The 12,560-nt window shown below is 42.7% G+C and overlaps 1 protein-coding gene across 2 annotated transcripts in view; it reads left to right on the top strand.

The window, feature by feature from the left end:
* Positions 1 to 12,560, top strand: part of VGLL4 (vestigial like family member 4) — a 75,742-nt gene that overhangs the window by 49,316 nt on the left and 13,866 nt on the right. For both annotated transcript variants that reach the window (XM_062620281.1, XM_062620272.1), the window contains one exon: positions 3,278 to 3,467. In XM_062620281.1, coding sequence (XP_062476265.1) covers positions 3,278 to 3,467 — 190 coding nt within the window. The remainder of the gene's footprint in view (positions 1 to 3,277; positions 3,468 to 12,560) is intronic.

The following is a 12,560-nucleotide window of genomic DNA, read 5'->3' as shown; positions in this document are numbered from 1 at the left end:
TGGAGGAGACAAACGGAGTCAGTAAAGCAGCATTCTGTGTGGTAGGCTCTGCTGTGGTTTTGCCCTCTCTGGTTTAAATTCAAGTTTGGTAAGCAGGAAAGTAGTGGGGGAGAGAAGTTGCCTTTTTATTTAAATAAAAAGCAGTTTTAGCCTTAATCAAACATACAGGCCACATGAAAACTCATGGTGCAGTACAAATACAGTATACAAATGTGCAGTTTATCCCCATAAACAACACAAGAGATATTTTTCCTCTTGATCTTGCCCTGTCATCTGGACTCTCTTGTTTGGTATTGTTCTCTGCTTGCCTGGTGTCTGCAGGGTGGGCTGTGCAAGATCATAGAATCATAGAATAGTTAGGGTTGGAAAGGACCTTAAGATCACCTAGTTCCAACCCCCCTGCCATGGGCAGGGACACCTCACACTAAACCATATCACCCAAGGCTTCGTCCAACACTGGCCACTTGTATCTTCTTATGAGGAGGTGCTCAGATCTTCTTGCCTGTTCTGTAAGAGATTGAGGATGTAAGAGCTTTTGCTGCTCCTGCCTGCTCAGCACTGCCATCTCTTTGAAGCTTTGTTAATTAGATTAATTGTGGCCAAATGGCCCTGTGGTGCTGTGGAAACACTGGGCAGTTTGGTGTGGTTACCTGAAGGCACTGGTATCCCCTGCATAATTACCACGTTTCCATATAATGAGGACCGTGTATTACCAAATTCGACAGGCTTTAATTTGAAGCCATTTCTTTCTTTGCTAGATTTCTTTCAAATGGGTTTCTTTAATTCCAGCATCAAATAGCGATAGGGCTTTTACCAGAGTTTGTGCTCAATCTGGGTATTAATACAGAATCATAGGATCCCAGCTTGGAAGGGGCCTCAAGGATCATCTGGCTCAGCCTTTCTAGGCACAGCATGACCTAGACTAGATGGGCCAGCACCGTGTCCAGCCCAGTCTTAAAAGTGTCCAATGTTGAGGACCCCACCACTTCCCTGGGGAGCTGATTCCAATGGCTGATTGTTCTCTTTGTGAAAAACTTTCCTCTTGTGTCCAGTCAGAATCTTCCCAGAGGAATATCTATAGATGGTGGTGTTACCATGCATAGAGTAAGATGAATGTGTATTTTGAATTTATTTTGTATTTTTTTAAGGACACACATACATGCACACACCCCCATTGAGGTAACTGTATAGAATCAGGCTCCTGAAAAACAGAAAGGTTTCTAACAGCATGTAAAGTTCTTTTGTCTCTTGTAAACACCAGTGTTAGTTTTACATGGGTGTTTAAATTGCCTGTGTTCCCATGAGGAGTTGCTCAGAAGTCAGTTGGAGTTAAATGCCTGCATGGAATTTGTGATTCCTGTAATGGAATTTCGTGTTTGAGCCTTCAGAAGTGATCTGAGGTCCTGCAGAGAGAAGTGTGGTTGCATACAGGTGGGATGAAAGTATCACAAACCATAAGTGATCAAAAGTTTTATCTTTTGACTTTGGTATTAACTTATTTTTGTCAAAGATAGAAGTGCGAGAGGTTCATCACTGGGGAGAAACTGGTATGATGTGGTTTACATCTGGAGTTTGGAGTATGAACGCTATGTAGGTGGAGGTTTCTCCTGGCAAAATACAAAGGCTGAAGACAATATTCAGAAATTTTACTGATACAAAGATTATTTCATGAGAGGTCTTTTTGCTTAAAGCTTCACAGTGGGGCAGTTGTGGGGCTAACACTTTGGGTGTTAGGAACAGGAGAGGGGCTGGATGTCTGCCTCGGAGCATTTGCAGTAGAGCACAGTTTTTACTATTTAAAGCTGAGATGGAAAGTTCCTATTTAGATTTGGTGCCAGAGTCTTTAATAGAAATCGTGAATTGTGGTGTATTATAGGTCGGTGTATATTTGCTAGTTTATATTATGCTGACTAAATTGGCAAAATGCTTATTTTTACTGGTAAACATTCAGGAGGTTTTCTCCTCACTCGTTCCTTTTCCAACAAAACACTGTTTGTCGTGTGTGGAATTAGGGCAGCATTTTATAAATCATCTGTCATGGCGATGATGTGAAAATGTGTGGTGGCATACAAAGATTTCCATTGTCAGGTACTGCAGATGGAGTTAACTTGATCCTAATTTTAGCTCTGGAAATTACGGCCCTGTAGAAAACAAATGTGTCTGGCAGTGTAGGAAAAATACAAATTCTAAACTCTAGCAAAAGTGGCTATTTCAGGGGTGTTACCGGAACAGGTAACCCTGGTTAATTCAGCTCCTCTTCAACGCCTTTATGAAGTCCCAAAAGCGTTGTTTTAACATCTTTGAATCCCCATGAGGTCTAAATACAACCTGTGGCTGTGAGGATGTGAGTTGCAGTCAAGTCCATAGCTGCTGCTGAAGCAGCATTGTGCTTTAGGGAGACGTTTAATTGAAATGGGAAGAGTCCTGTGTGCTTAGTAATGAAATGGGATGTGTTTTTGTGCAAGCTCATTGTATCAGTTCTGGAATTATTCATACACAGCTCCTGCATGCTATGAGTGGCACTTTCTGGTTAAGTGTAGATTTATATACGATTTATAATCTCCTCAGTACTCTGCCACCAGTCTGCCTAGTTGAGCATTAGCATTCTTACAGTGAAATGTTGTCATTCTTATGCTGAAGAATTGTGCTGTTCTGTTCATTGCTCCAAACGTAGTTTAAAAGTACAGAGCAGGATGTTTAAGGACAAACTTAAAACTAGAACTTGCTGATGTAGATTTTTCTCCCTAGTTTTTGCCTTGCACAGTTATATACCAGAGAAGCTTGGTTTGGACAGCGTTTCACAAAAGGAATCGTTTGAACATTTATTCAGTTTTAGATCTTGAGTATTTGGCATCAGTGTGATCTGTAGCCCTGGAATTTATAACCACAACCATAAGGAAAGGAACAAAGCTTATTTCAGTGCGAACAGTCATGCTTTGCAGAATGAGGTAATGAAAGTTCAGTGTTGGAGCTGCAGCTTGTAAGAAGGAATGCTTCTGAATAAAACTGCTGTTGGAAAAGCTGCGTTAGCTCAGCCTTTCAGATTATCTGGGGTGAGTTGACCCCTCCCTTACTACCTTTTGTGGACTGTTGATTCCAGCATAAAACACTGGAATATGGTTTATGATACTTTATTTATCTTACAGCCATGTTAAATGTGCCTGTGCAGACCTGATGTCTGTTTGGGAGGGTTTTGTGTGAGAATGTTTTCAGAGAGCATATTGTTTTACCTCTCTTCTCCCTGTTGTGTTCATTCTCACTTGTCTTCTTCCTGCAGGTGAAGCAGCCCTAAGAGGTGAGCCCAGAATGCAGTCCCTTCCAGTGTCCTCTGTTCTAACCAACCATCGAACAGGCCCTCCTCCTATCAGCCCCAACAAGAGAAAGCTGAGCATGGACCAAGGGGACGACGAGCTAGACTGTGAAAATGACCACGTTTCTAAAATGAGTCGAATGTTCAACCCCCATCTGTAAGTGTCTGGCTTCTGTTTCCTCTGCTTCACAGAATGTAGTGCTATCCTCTTCGTCTCTGTGTGTGCTAAAATCATACTGCATCCAAAACTTTGGGCTGGGTTTTTCCTTTGTTCCAGTCTGGAAGATCTGCACAAAGACTGGTGTGATTTGGTGGGTCATCTTGTTTTCTTTTGTTTTCATACAGCATGAGGTAACAGGAATTAGCTCAGCTTAACTATTTATAGTAAAACATACGTATTCACCTCGCGATTTCTGAAGTATTGTTCATTTGTTCTGCGTAATCTGCTCCTTTCACTTCCCCTGATTCTGAGCTCTGCACTCTCTGCTGGTGGGGGTGGTGAGGCAGGAGGAGGAGAAACAGAAGTGCTTTGCATTTTTTCGAGGCCAGGATTGTGAGCCAGCTGCTCTGTAGTCTGCCTTGACAGCTGGGTAAGCTGCAGTTGTTACTAAACATTACTTAAAGGATCGTGCCTCAGCTCTGACAGTCAGATGTGGAATTTTTCCTACAGGTAAAGTGTAGATGAGTTAGGTGCCTGTGTTGGGTAATCATCAAATGCCATTCTTGCTCTGTTCTCATTCCTGGGAATGCAAGTCTGCTTGGCATGAAGTACAGGCTTAGAGAATTCCTTTCATTCTTGACTGGAGGAAGTGATTGGAGCGGTTCAGCAGTCCAGGGCTGCCTGATAGCTGTGTGCCTTTCCCTGCTGCCTCAGCTCCTGCAGCCTCGGCATTCCTCGCATTCCATGCTGCTGTGGACTGTTGTGTTCAGTCATAAGATGCGGACAGAGGTATTTAGCCTCAAATAAATCACCACAGTGTTAGTCAGAGGCTGGGCCTGTAGTCTGCAGTCTTGGAATTTGTTACAAATCAGGAATCCAGCACTGAAGTAATGCAAAACAATAGAAGCTCACAAGCAGAGGGGAGACTTCTCATTTACAGCATACCCTGCTCTTTCTTCTAAAAACTTAACTATTTATAGCCCTTCTCTGGAGCTGAGAACGCTGGTATTGGAGAGAACTGTGTGCTGCATTTCTGTGGCATACATGCATGAGAAAGAAGTCTATGGCATTTTTGAGTTGGTGTGTTTGGATTGTGGGAAAAGGTGTTATTTTCTTTAAAACCCAATTGCTGATGACGGAATCAAGCACAGCTGGCAGTTACATACATTATACCACTTTATACAGTGGAGGCCATAAAAATAATGAAGTCTGAACGAGCAGACTCATGTTTGACTAACGTTCAAACCTAAAAGATAGGGGCAGTTAGTTACTTTATGTGATTCCCTCAGGTGTATTTGAAAGCTCTTTGATCTTTTCCAGTATGGAATGTTTTTACTCGGTAGATTCTGTGATTTTATTTTTTTTATGTATGAAATGTGCATCTTTTCTTCTTTTAATGAAAAGCACTGGTTGTCTGCCCAGTGTTCATGTGATGGGACGTAATTAATTTCAGTTAAACCTGCACATGAATCCTGACCTGAAATAGCATATGTGAGGCCATCTTTTTTCTGCTTTATTTTGTAAGTTTTATCTGGCCATATGAAAATACACTTTCAACTGAATATTGCAAAACTTCAGACTTCTGTGATGAAGCTGAAATAACTGAATATCAGTGGATTTCAAATACAAGGAAAGTTCATGCATGTTCTCTGAATTTTACTGCCACTTCCCTGCCACCACCACTAATGAGGTTATTTTTTCGAATGGTTTTCATATTTTCCTTCTTTTTTTTCGGATGAGGATGTTCTGGCTTAACAATAGAAATGAATTACTCAAACTGTGTGCAGCTGTCCTAAAAATGCGTGTTGGGCATGGGCAGCGTGTTGTAGCAGCTTGACTTGTTTACGCTGAAGACAAGGCAGTAGATTTGGGGAAATAAATACTTAATGGAACAGAATAATGGCAGCCCCACGGTAGTGACTTGGAGGTTTAGAAGCATGAGTTTGACAACATTCGGTTTAGAGACCCAGCTCCGTAAGAGATGTGGAGATGGCACGATACCTTCGCTGGTAGCAAAGGCGTTTTGTGTGATTCGGACTGTAAAGGTGAAGTTTAGAGTCTGCATTTTGAACTTTTCAGGACAAAGTCCTTGAAAGCATAGGGTGCATGAGTTGGTGCCACACAAACTGGGCACAGCTGCCCCAGTCAGTGCTAGGGCTACACCTTTGCCATGTAGTGGTGTTTAAATGTCCAGGTGGGCAGATATTTTTCATTTGGAAGACGAGGGTTTATCGCCACAAGCAGCTCCTGTTCAGACATTTGGGTCTGTGATGATGTTGGCAGAACTGTGCTGGTGAGCAATTAATACAAAACTGCTTCACACTGTGGTTGGGACATCATTGAACAGGGCAGGAGCTGTGTGCTGTGGTTCATTGTAAATGGTAGAACCTTTTGTTAGCAATTGGATGTTAACTCTTAAGTACCAGCACCCTAGCATCTCAGTGGGAATAAAGCCATTTCAGTGCTTTGGAAGCATGAGGAGCAATCCAGCGATGCCAGCCTTTAGCTTGGAACGGAATGCACAGAGATAGGCGCTGCTCAGGTGTAACTCCCCAGTGTGTTGTCTTTGATTTGTACTGGGGTATGTTTACTTCTGTCATGGAAAACACAGCTATTGGCCTACAGTCTCTGGAGCAGAGTGAATCAAATGGCCTGGCAGTCCTCCTGGGTTTGTAAAGTATGTCATGGAATTCCTGTGCAGAGAACAATTTATCAAAGGCTCTGTTTTTTCAGGGGAGATAATTCTCAGCTGCAGGATAATAAAATACCCTTGAGACCTTGTGGATGACTTAAAAAGTCAATATGTGAGACTGCCTGCCTTCCTTACAGCAGCATACAGGCTCTATTTATACAGCTTCTGTGTTTTCCTGGCCATAGAGATTACATCCATAGCTCCTTACTTGGGAAAAGGAATGCTTCCACCCCAACTTAAACCCCAGCTATTGTCATATGAAACTGCTTTATTTGCATTTTACACTTTCTTATGTGTCCCTCAAATGTATTACTTAAAATGCACTGGTTAAAGTGTAATCTTATTGAAGTAAAACATGCTTTTTTTTTTACCATGCTTTTATTTTCTGGTGCTTTGTAAAGAAGCAGCGAGCTTATTGTAAGCCTCGAGTTGAAATATGCCTTTCTTTTAGTATGTGTAACTTCACTGAAGTTGCCTTGGTTTACAGAAGAGCAGTCCGGGGGGTGATTTGTTTTTCCCTTTGCTCCATGGAGCTGCAGGGTGGACATCAGCCAGTATGTGGCCCTAAGAGTGCTGCTGGGGGCCCTGTGTTACTGGGGAGCAGCGGCGGGCTGAGTGTTCTGGAGGAATGGCACTGGGCTGATTTAGCTGCTCTGATTTCGAGTAGGGAGTAGCTCTTAACTGCTCTTAGCTAGGGACAGTTACAGCTAATAGCATAGAATCATGGACTCTCAGACTGGTTTGGTTCCGAAGGAACCTTACGAGTTCATCCAGATCCAACCCCTTGTCAGAGGCAGGGACAGCTTCCACTAGAGCAGCTTGCTCCAAGCCCTGTCCAACCTGGCCTTGAACACTGCCAGGGATGGGGCAGCCACAGCTTCTCTGGGCACGCTGTGCCAGTGCCTCAGCACCCTCACAGGGAGGAACTTTTGCCTAAGAGCTGATCTCAGTCTCTGCTCTGGCAGGTTAAAGCCATTCCCCTTGGCCTGTCCCTACAGGCCCTTCTAAAAAGCCAAATAATTTGGCTTTTTCTTGTAATAAAAGCAAGGTCTACCCATCAGAAAGGTAGTTCAATGTATATCTTGTAAGATGATGTTTAGTTTTAAATGTACCCATATATCAGACCCAGACACTTTTGATACTCATTCTGGGTTGTGTCTTCACTTTTATTGCAGTGACCAATCTTGGCAAATCTGATCTATAAAGCTGAATTTGATTCCTGGAGTTTGGAAGCTGCCATATATTATAAGGCTTTTGCCATGACTATTCAGTGGAGTTTGCTTGCTTTAATGACACTGTCAGAGAAATTATCCTGACATCCTTTTAAAAAAATCTGCCCTAAGCTCTATGGAAAGTTCCCTGGACTCGAAGACCATGGGGTAATTCAGGTTAGAACAGGCTTCAGGAGACCTTTCCATCCAGCTTCCTGCTCAAAGCAAGGTCAGCTCTGTCCTCATCAAGCTTGTAGTGGCTCAAAGCAAGGAATTTTGAGTTAAGATCTGGAGGACTCTATCCCCCTCCTCTTTCCGTCCTCCCTGACCCTGGCTGAGATGCCAGGTGGAAATGTCTTGCAGAACACCAGGTCCCTGCTGTGCTGGAGGCTGGCTCCGGCTCCAGGAAGGGCTCAGAAAGATTTAGAACTGGGTTGCAGAGGTAATGTGGCAGTTTTCAGATAGCTCTTTGCTGTAACTGCTGCTTTTTGGGTTCCAAGCTCCATGGGGGATTAAGAAGCATGTTTACACCGTCTTTTTATTGTGACAAATTGGAATTGGAAAAAAAAGAAAACCCCAACACACAGAGCTCAGAACACCCAAAAGGTCTCTCTCATTTGGTTGTGCGCATCTTCACTCGGTTCTCTTGGCACAAATATGCCTTTGAAGTGTTTTAGGATTAACCTGGTGTTTGCAGAGCAGTCCTGGTGAAGCTGAAGTCCTCCCTGTTGCCTGTGGAGCTGTTACAGTGTGCCTCCTGTTGATGACTGGGCAAAGGAGCAGGATTGCAACTGCTTTTCCCATGTTTTCTTCTTTCCATATATACATTGTTGGAATGCTGGACCAAATCTGATACATTTTCTTGTTTATTAATGAAGATTGTGCATCACACAAATACTCTTAAATTGTTTCCAACACATATACATTAAATTGAACCTTCAGGGGCAGGCTTGAAAGAGCAAATGTATCCGAGTTAATGTTTAACACAGAGTTTTGCAGAAGTTCTCATCCAAGGGAGAATTTCAGAAAGCACTCAAGTCCTTTTTAGTTGAAGAGAGGGTAGGCAAACACATGTGAACTGGTTGATAGGAGCAGTTTCAGGGCTAAAAGTTGATGGATAGCTTATCAGTCCTTCCCCAAAGGACCCCATCTGCCACAATATGGGTATATGTTTGAGTACTTGAAAAGTGAGGTGATGTTAGCTCAGGTGTCTCCTCTTGCCAGCAGCAGGGGTTTGTTAGCTAGCTCCAACATTGACCACCAATCCAAAGTCTGATAGCTAAGCAAGAGAAAAGAACCAGTAACATTTAGAGACACATTCTAGATGTATATCCTAACCATATGGAAACCAGGATTTAATCTCACTTCTCATTTAACCGTTTTCCCAGATGTTTCCTGCAGTTTGACAGATGTATCATTTACTAGAAAGTTGCGCTCTTGAGAATTAGGATGTTATGGACACGGTTGCTATAGACAATGGCTCTGTAAGGATAAGATTTGGAATAAAACATTACATTAATTTCTGGTTGAATAAGTACGTTTTTTCCCCAGACTGAAAGCTCTGGCCTGGGCAGTCTCCTTTCATTTTCTCTCATGTTGTAATGCGCTACACAAACACCCAGCTGGCTTTAACTCATTCCTGCAGCATTGCTGAGTGCTGACTGGACAAATGGCATTATTTCTCAGTGTTGAAAGGTGAACAGTATTCCTCTGGCTATTTCTAGCTGTACCTAAGTCGAGTCACCTTCATGTTTTGTGTAGAGCTCTGCCAGCACTGTTAGAGCTCAACATAAAACATAAAGGTGATGTTTCCATTGTGCTGCATGGCCACCCTCCTTGTGTGGCTGGAGCACAGAATGCCTGATAGGAAAGAAAGAGGGAGGGTGGGATGAGTTCGGTTTAGCCATGACAAAAACCTCCCGAACCATCTGGGGAGAAGTCTTGGTGCACTGCAGTTACTGTTTCACATAGTCTTTAACGTGGCACAGATCTGCAGTTCCTGTAGGTAATGGAGCGCTTGCATACTGCAATCAAGTTAAGTTGAGTCATACATTCCTGTAAAAGTCCTGTCCTAAAAGGCCTTGTCTGTCAGAGCTGTTTGTGGGGTGTGTGTTGGAGCTGTTGTCTGAACCATAAGAAATGGTGCTTCATGAATCTGTTTTTAATTAGTAATTTTTAGGGTTCATAAATCAGGACTTTAAAAAGAGGGGGAATTAAAGCCCCCCCAAACACTTTTGCTTGTGATTTGCTTTTCTAACTGGAGTCTCCCTTAAACAAGAAGTTGTTCTGAGAGGATACTGTGGATTGCAGAATTCAGTGGTTAACTTGGGCATGTTAACTCCAAAGTGTCCTTTCAAACCTGCTACTGTTGTGGGTCAGTTTGGTTATCAGCTCCTGAAAGGAGCTGTTTTACTATATTTGTATGAATAGTTGTACAAGATACAATGAAACTGTTATTGTATTTATAGTGCTTCCAGGGTTTAGGTAATTCAGATTTTATTAGTGATTATAAACAGTTTCAATACACTTTTAGTGAAATCTTTATTTTATAAAACAGCCCATGAAAAGAAATCTCATCAGCTAATGTTACATGGTGTATCTGATGGATAGAGACGATCATTTGTAAGCTTTCATGATCCAGGGCCTTTTCCCTGGGTGATTCTTTCTCATAAGAACCATTGAAGCTGGAAAAAAAAGCTCTATCATCCCATCTCCTGACAGTCTGACATGGTTAATTCCAGCACTGTGACCTTGTTTCCAGAGACTGGCTTGTGTTGTTAAAGCTCTTAGTAATAAACGTGCCATTTCCAGGTTGTTGGGATCTTTTACTTCCCCCATGATCTATTTGAAGAAAGTGATTCATCAGCTCCTCTACCATGAGATTCTACTCGATGCAGTCTTTCAGGTGACTGAACTAAATAAACTCATGTAAACTTTTGAGAACCTGAGGATCACAGATTGACTGAAGCTGGTACTTGCTGTAACACAAATAGTTCCATGTCAAGCACTGGGTGAGGAATGAAAGTATTTTTCCAAATAATGTGGAAAATATTGTAAGGAATAATGCAGAAAATACAGTGAGAAAATGTAACAGCCGTTTTTTATTTCCTCTAACAGTTCTGCACAGTTTCACCATTGAGTTTCACCACCTTCAACTTTTCCCAGAGCCTACAGAACAGCCTGATGTCCCCTGGCGATATTGAGCACGCATGTATGTGGTGAATCTTGTTCCACTAGGACATGCCCTGCTGCTGTCTGCATTTTGTGTATGAGCTTTCTCCTGACATTGGCCCATAGTTTTCTCTGTGTGATCATAAATAGTTCTTACAGTATTTTCCAGTGACTCAGTAGAAAAGGTTTGTTGCATGCGCCAAGTATGACTTCAAAAGGATGTTAATATGGCTGAGTTATAAACGCTGCATGTGACCCAGCACATGAATTGGTAGAATGGAAGAGGAAATGTCTGCCAGAGGTGTTTGGGTGGGCGCTGCAGTTAGGTACAAGTTAATCATCTTACAGCTATGTCTGAATCTTTCCAGTAACCCCCCTGACCTTCCAGCTGCCTTCATGGAAGACTCTGCGCTTCCCTTGTACTGTCAGATTTTCCTCCTTGTTAGAAACTTTCCCTAAAGTTTGGAGTGTCCCTTTAACCTCATTTTCTGTATCGTTTGCTTTTCTGGATGTTTTTCCCCTCCGAGCCATTCCAAGTGCCTTTCATACTTGAAACAGTTCATGCTTCTGCAGGGATACATTTAGTTTCCATTCCAGCGGTGAGTTGCCATTCTAGATGATGTTCTGTTTGTTTCAGTATAGGCAGTAGCCTTACTTGCTCTCCAGATGTGGACGTTGGCAGGCTCTGCTGTTTCACTGGCTTCATTTGACTTTCTCAGAATAAGACTTTTGTGCCTTCAAGTGCCCATATATGATGTTGACTTCTGCACAGTTTACCTTTGCGCTAGAAATGAAACCTTAGTTCTTGTTCCTAACTGGCAGCCATAGCATTGAGTTTCTGGTGTGTGCTGACACGTCTGACTTTTACAGTTTTACTGAAACTCTCTCGCAAAAAGGAGCTCTCTGGAACAGTAGCACCAGCACCTTCTAAAGGCAGACCATATCCTGTGCTGCAGCTGAAACGCTCGCATCTCCTGCCTTTTGGTTTTCACAGTTGGTAGAAATAGTTTTTCATGTCTGTGTTTTTCTAGTGTGTTGTGCTGGTTTTCCCAAAGGCCACTGTTGCTCTTTTGAGAGTTACGGGTAGGAGGCTGGATCAGGCAGATCTTCAGCGTTTGGTCACTTCTGTCCCCTTTCCAAGATGGGTGCTGTTCCTGCTCTTAAACAGTAGGTAGAAGAGGGAGGCCAGTGGTGCTGCATTGCAGGTCAGAGGACCAGAAGGTTTCTTTTCTTTGCCTAATGCAACTGGCAGGAGCCTGAATATTTTTTGTCCTCAGTCTTTGAAAACTAAATCCAAGCTGATGGGAGTTGTACTGAACTTGGTGTCCACCTAGATACAGTTAAACACAACTTTGAAGGGATGAAATGGGGTTATGTTTACCCTTTAGAAACCAGGGTGCATTTTAGGAAACTTGTATAATTACTGCAGTGTCCAGTTGTACCAGGTCACTTGTTACTGTGGTAATACTGAAATGCTGGAGCTTTCTCTTGTTCTAGCTCTACTTTTGAGCCATTAGTGATTTATTTTCTTTTCCTAACAGGCTAATTCATATTTCCAGCTGCCTCAGCAGAATCAATGAGGGTTTCGCATCTTCCCCACGTATTTACTACATGTTAAAATTGAGTTATTTCCATCTCGGGTATGGCCTCACATAAAACCTCTTCAAAATATTCAAGTGCTTTAAAATAAGCCATCAGGTCTACCTCACCAATTGAGAGCTGAACCATAGGGGTAGGAGGTGGGCAAGCAGGCAGTGGAAGTGCAGGGCAGAGAAGGTGGTGGGAGAGCAGAGGTCTTAAGTTGACTTGGAGGGTCTGATTTCCCAGCTAACCTGCAGTCTGTACCTGTTGCAGGGAGGTAACTTTGCTTCTGGATTGTACACGTCTGCGTTCCAGCAGTGACATAATGTTTCAGTTAATTAATCCCAGAGTTTTCCTTAGGGACAGAATGAGTGATTGCCATTATAAAGCAACCCGTGCTACCTTTGAAACCAACCCTGTGAGTGCCAGAGCAGA

Source organism: Pezoporus occidentalis, unplaced genomic scaffold, assembly GCF_034315485.1.
Source record: "Pezoporus occidentalis ecotype Australia unplaced genomic scaffold, CSIRO_AGI_Poc_V1 ctg106, whole genome shotgun sequence".
Taxonomy (NCBI): domain Eukaryota; kingdom Metazoa; phylum Chordata; class Aves; order Psittaciformes; family Psittacidae; genus Pezoporus; species Pezoporus occidentalis.
This window is presented reverse-complemented; position numbering and strand designations above follow the sequence as displayed.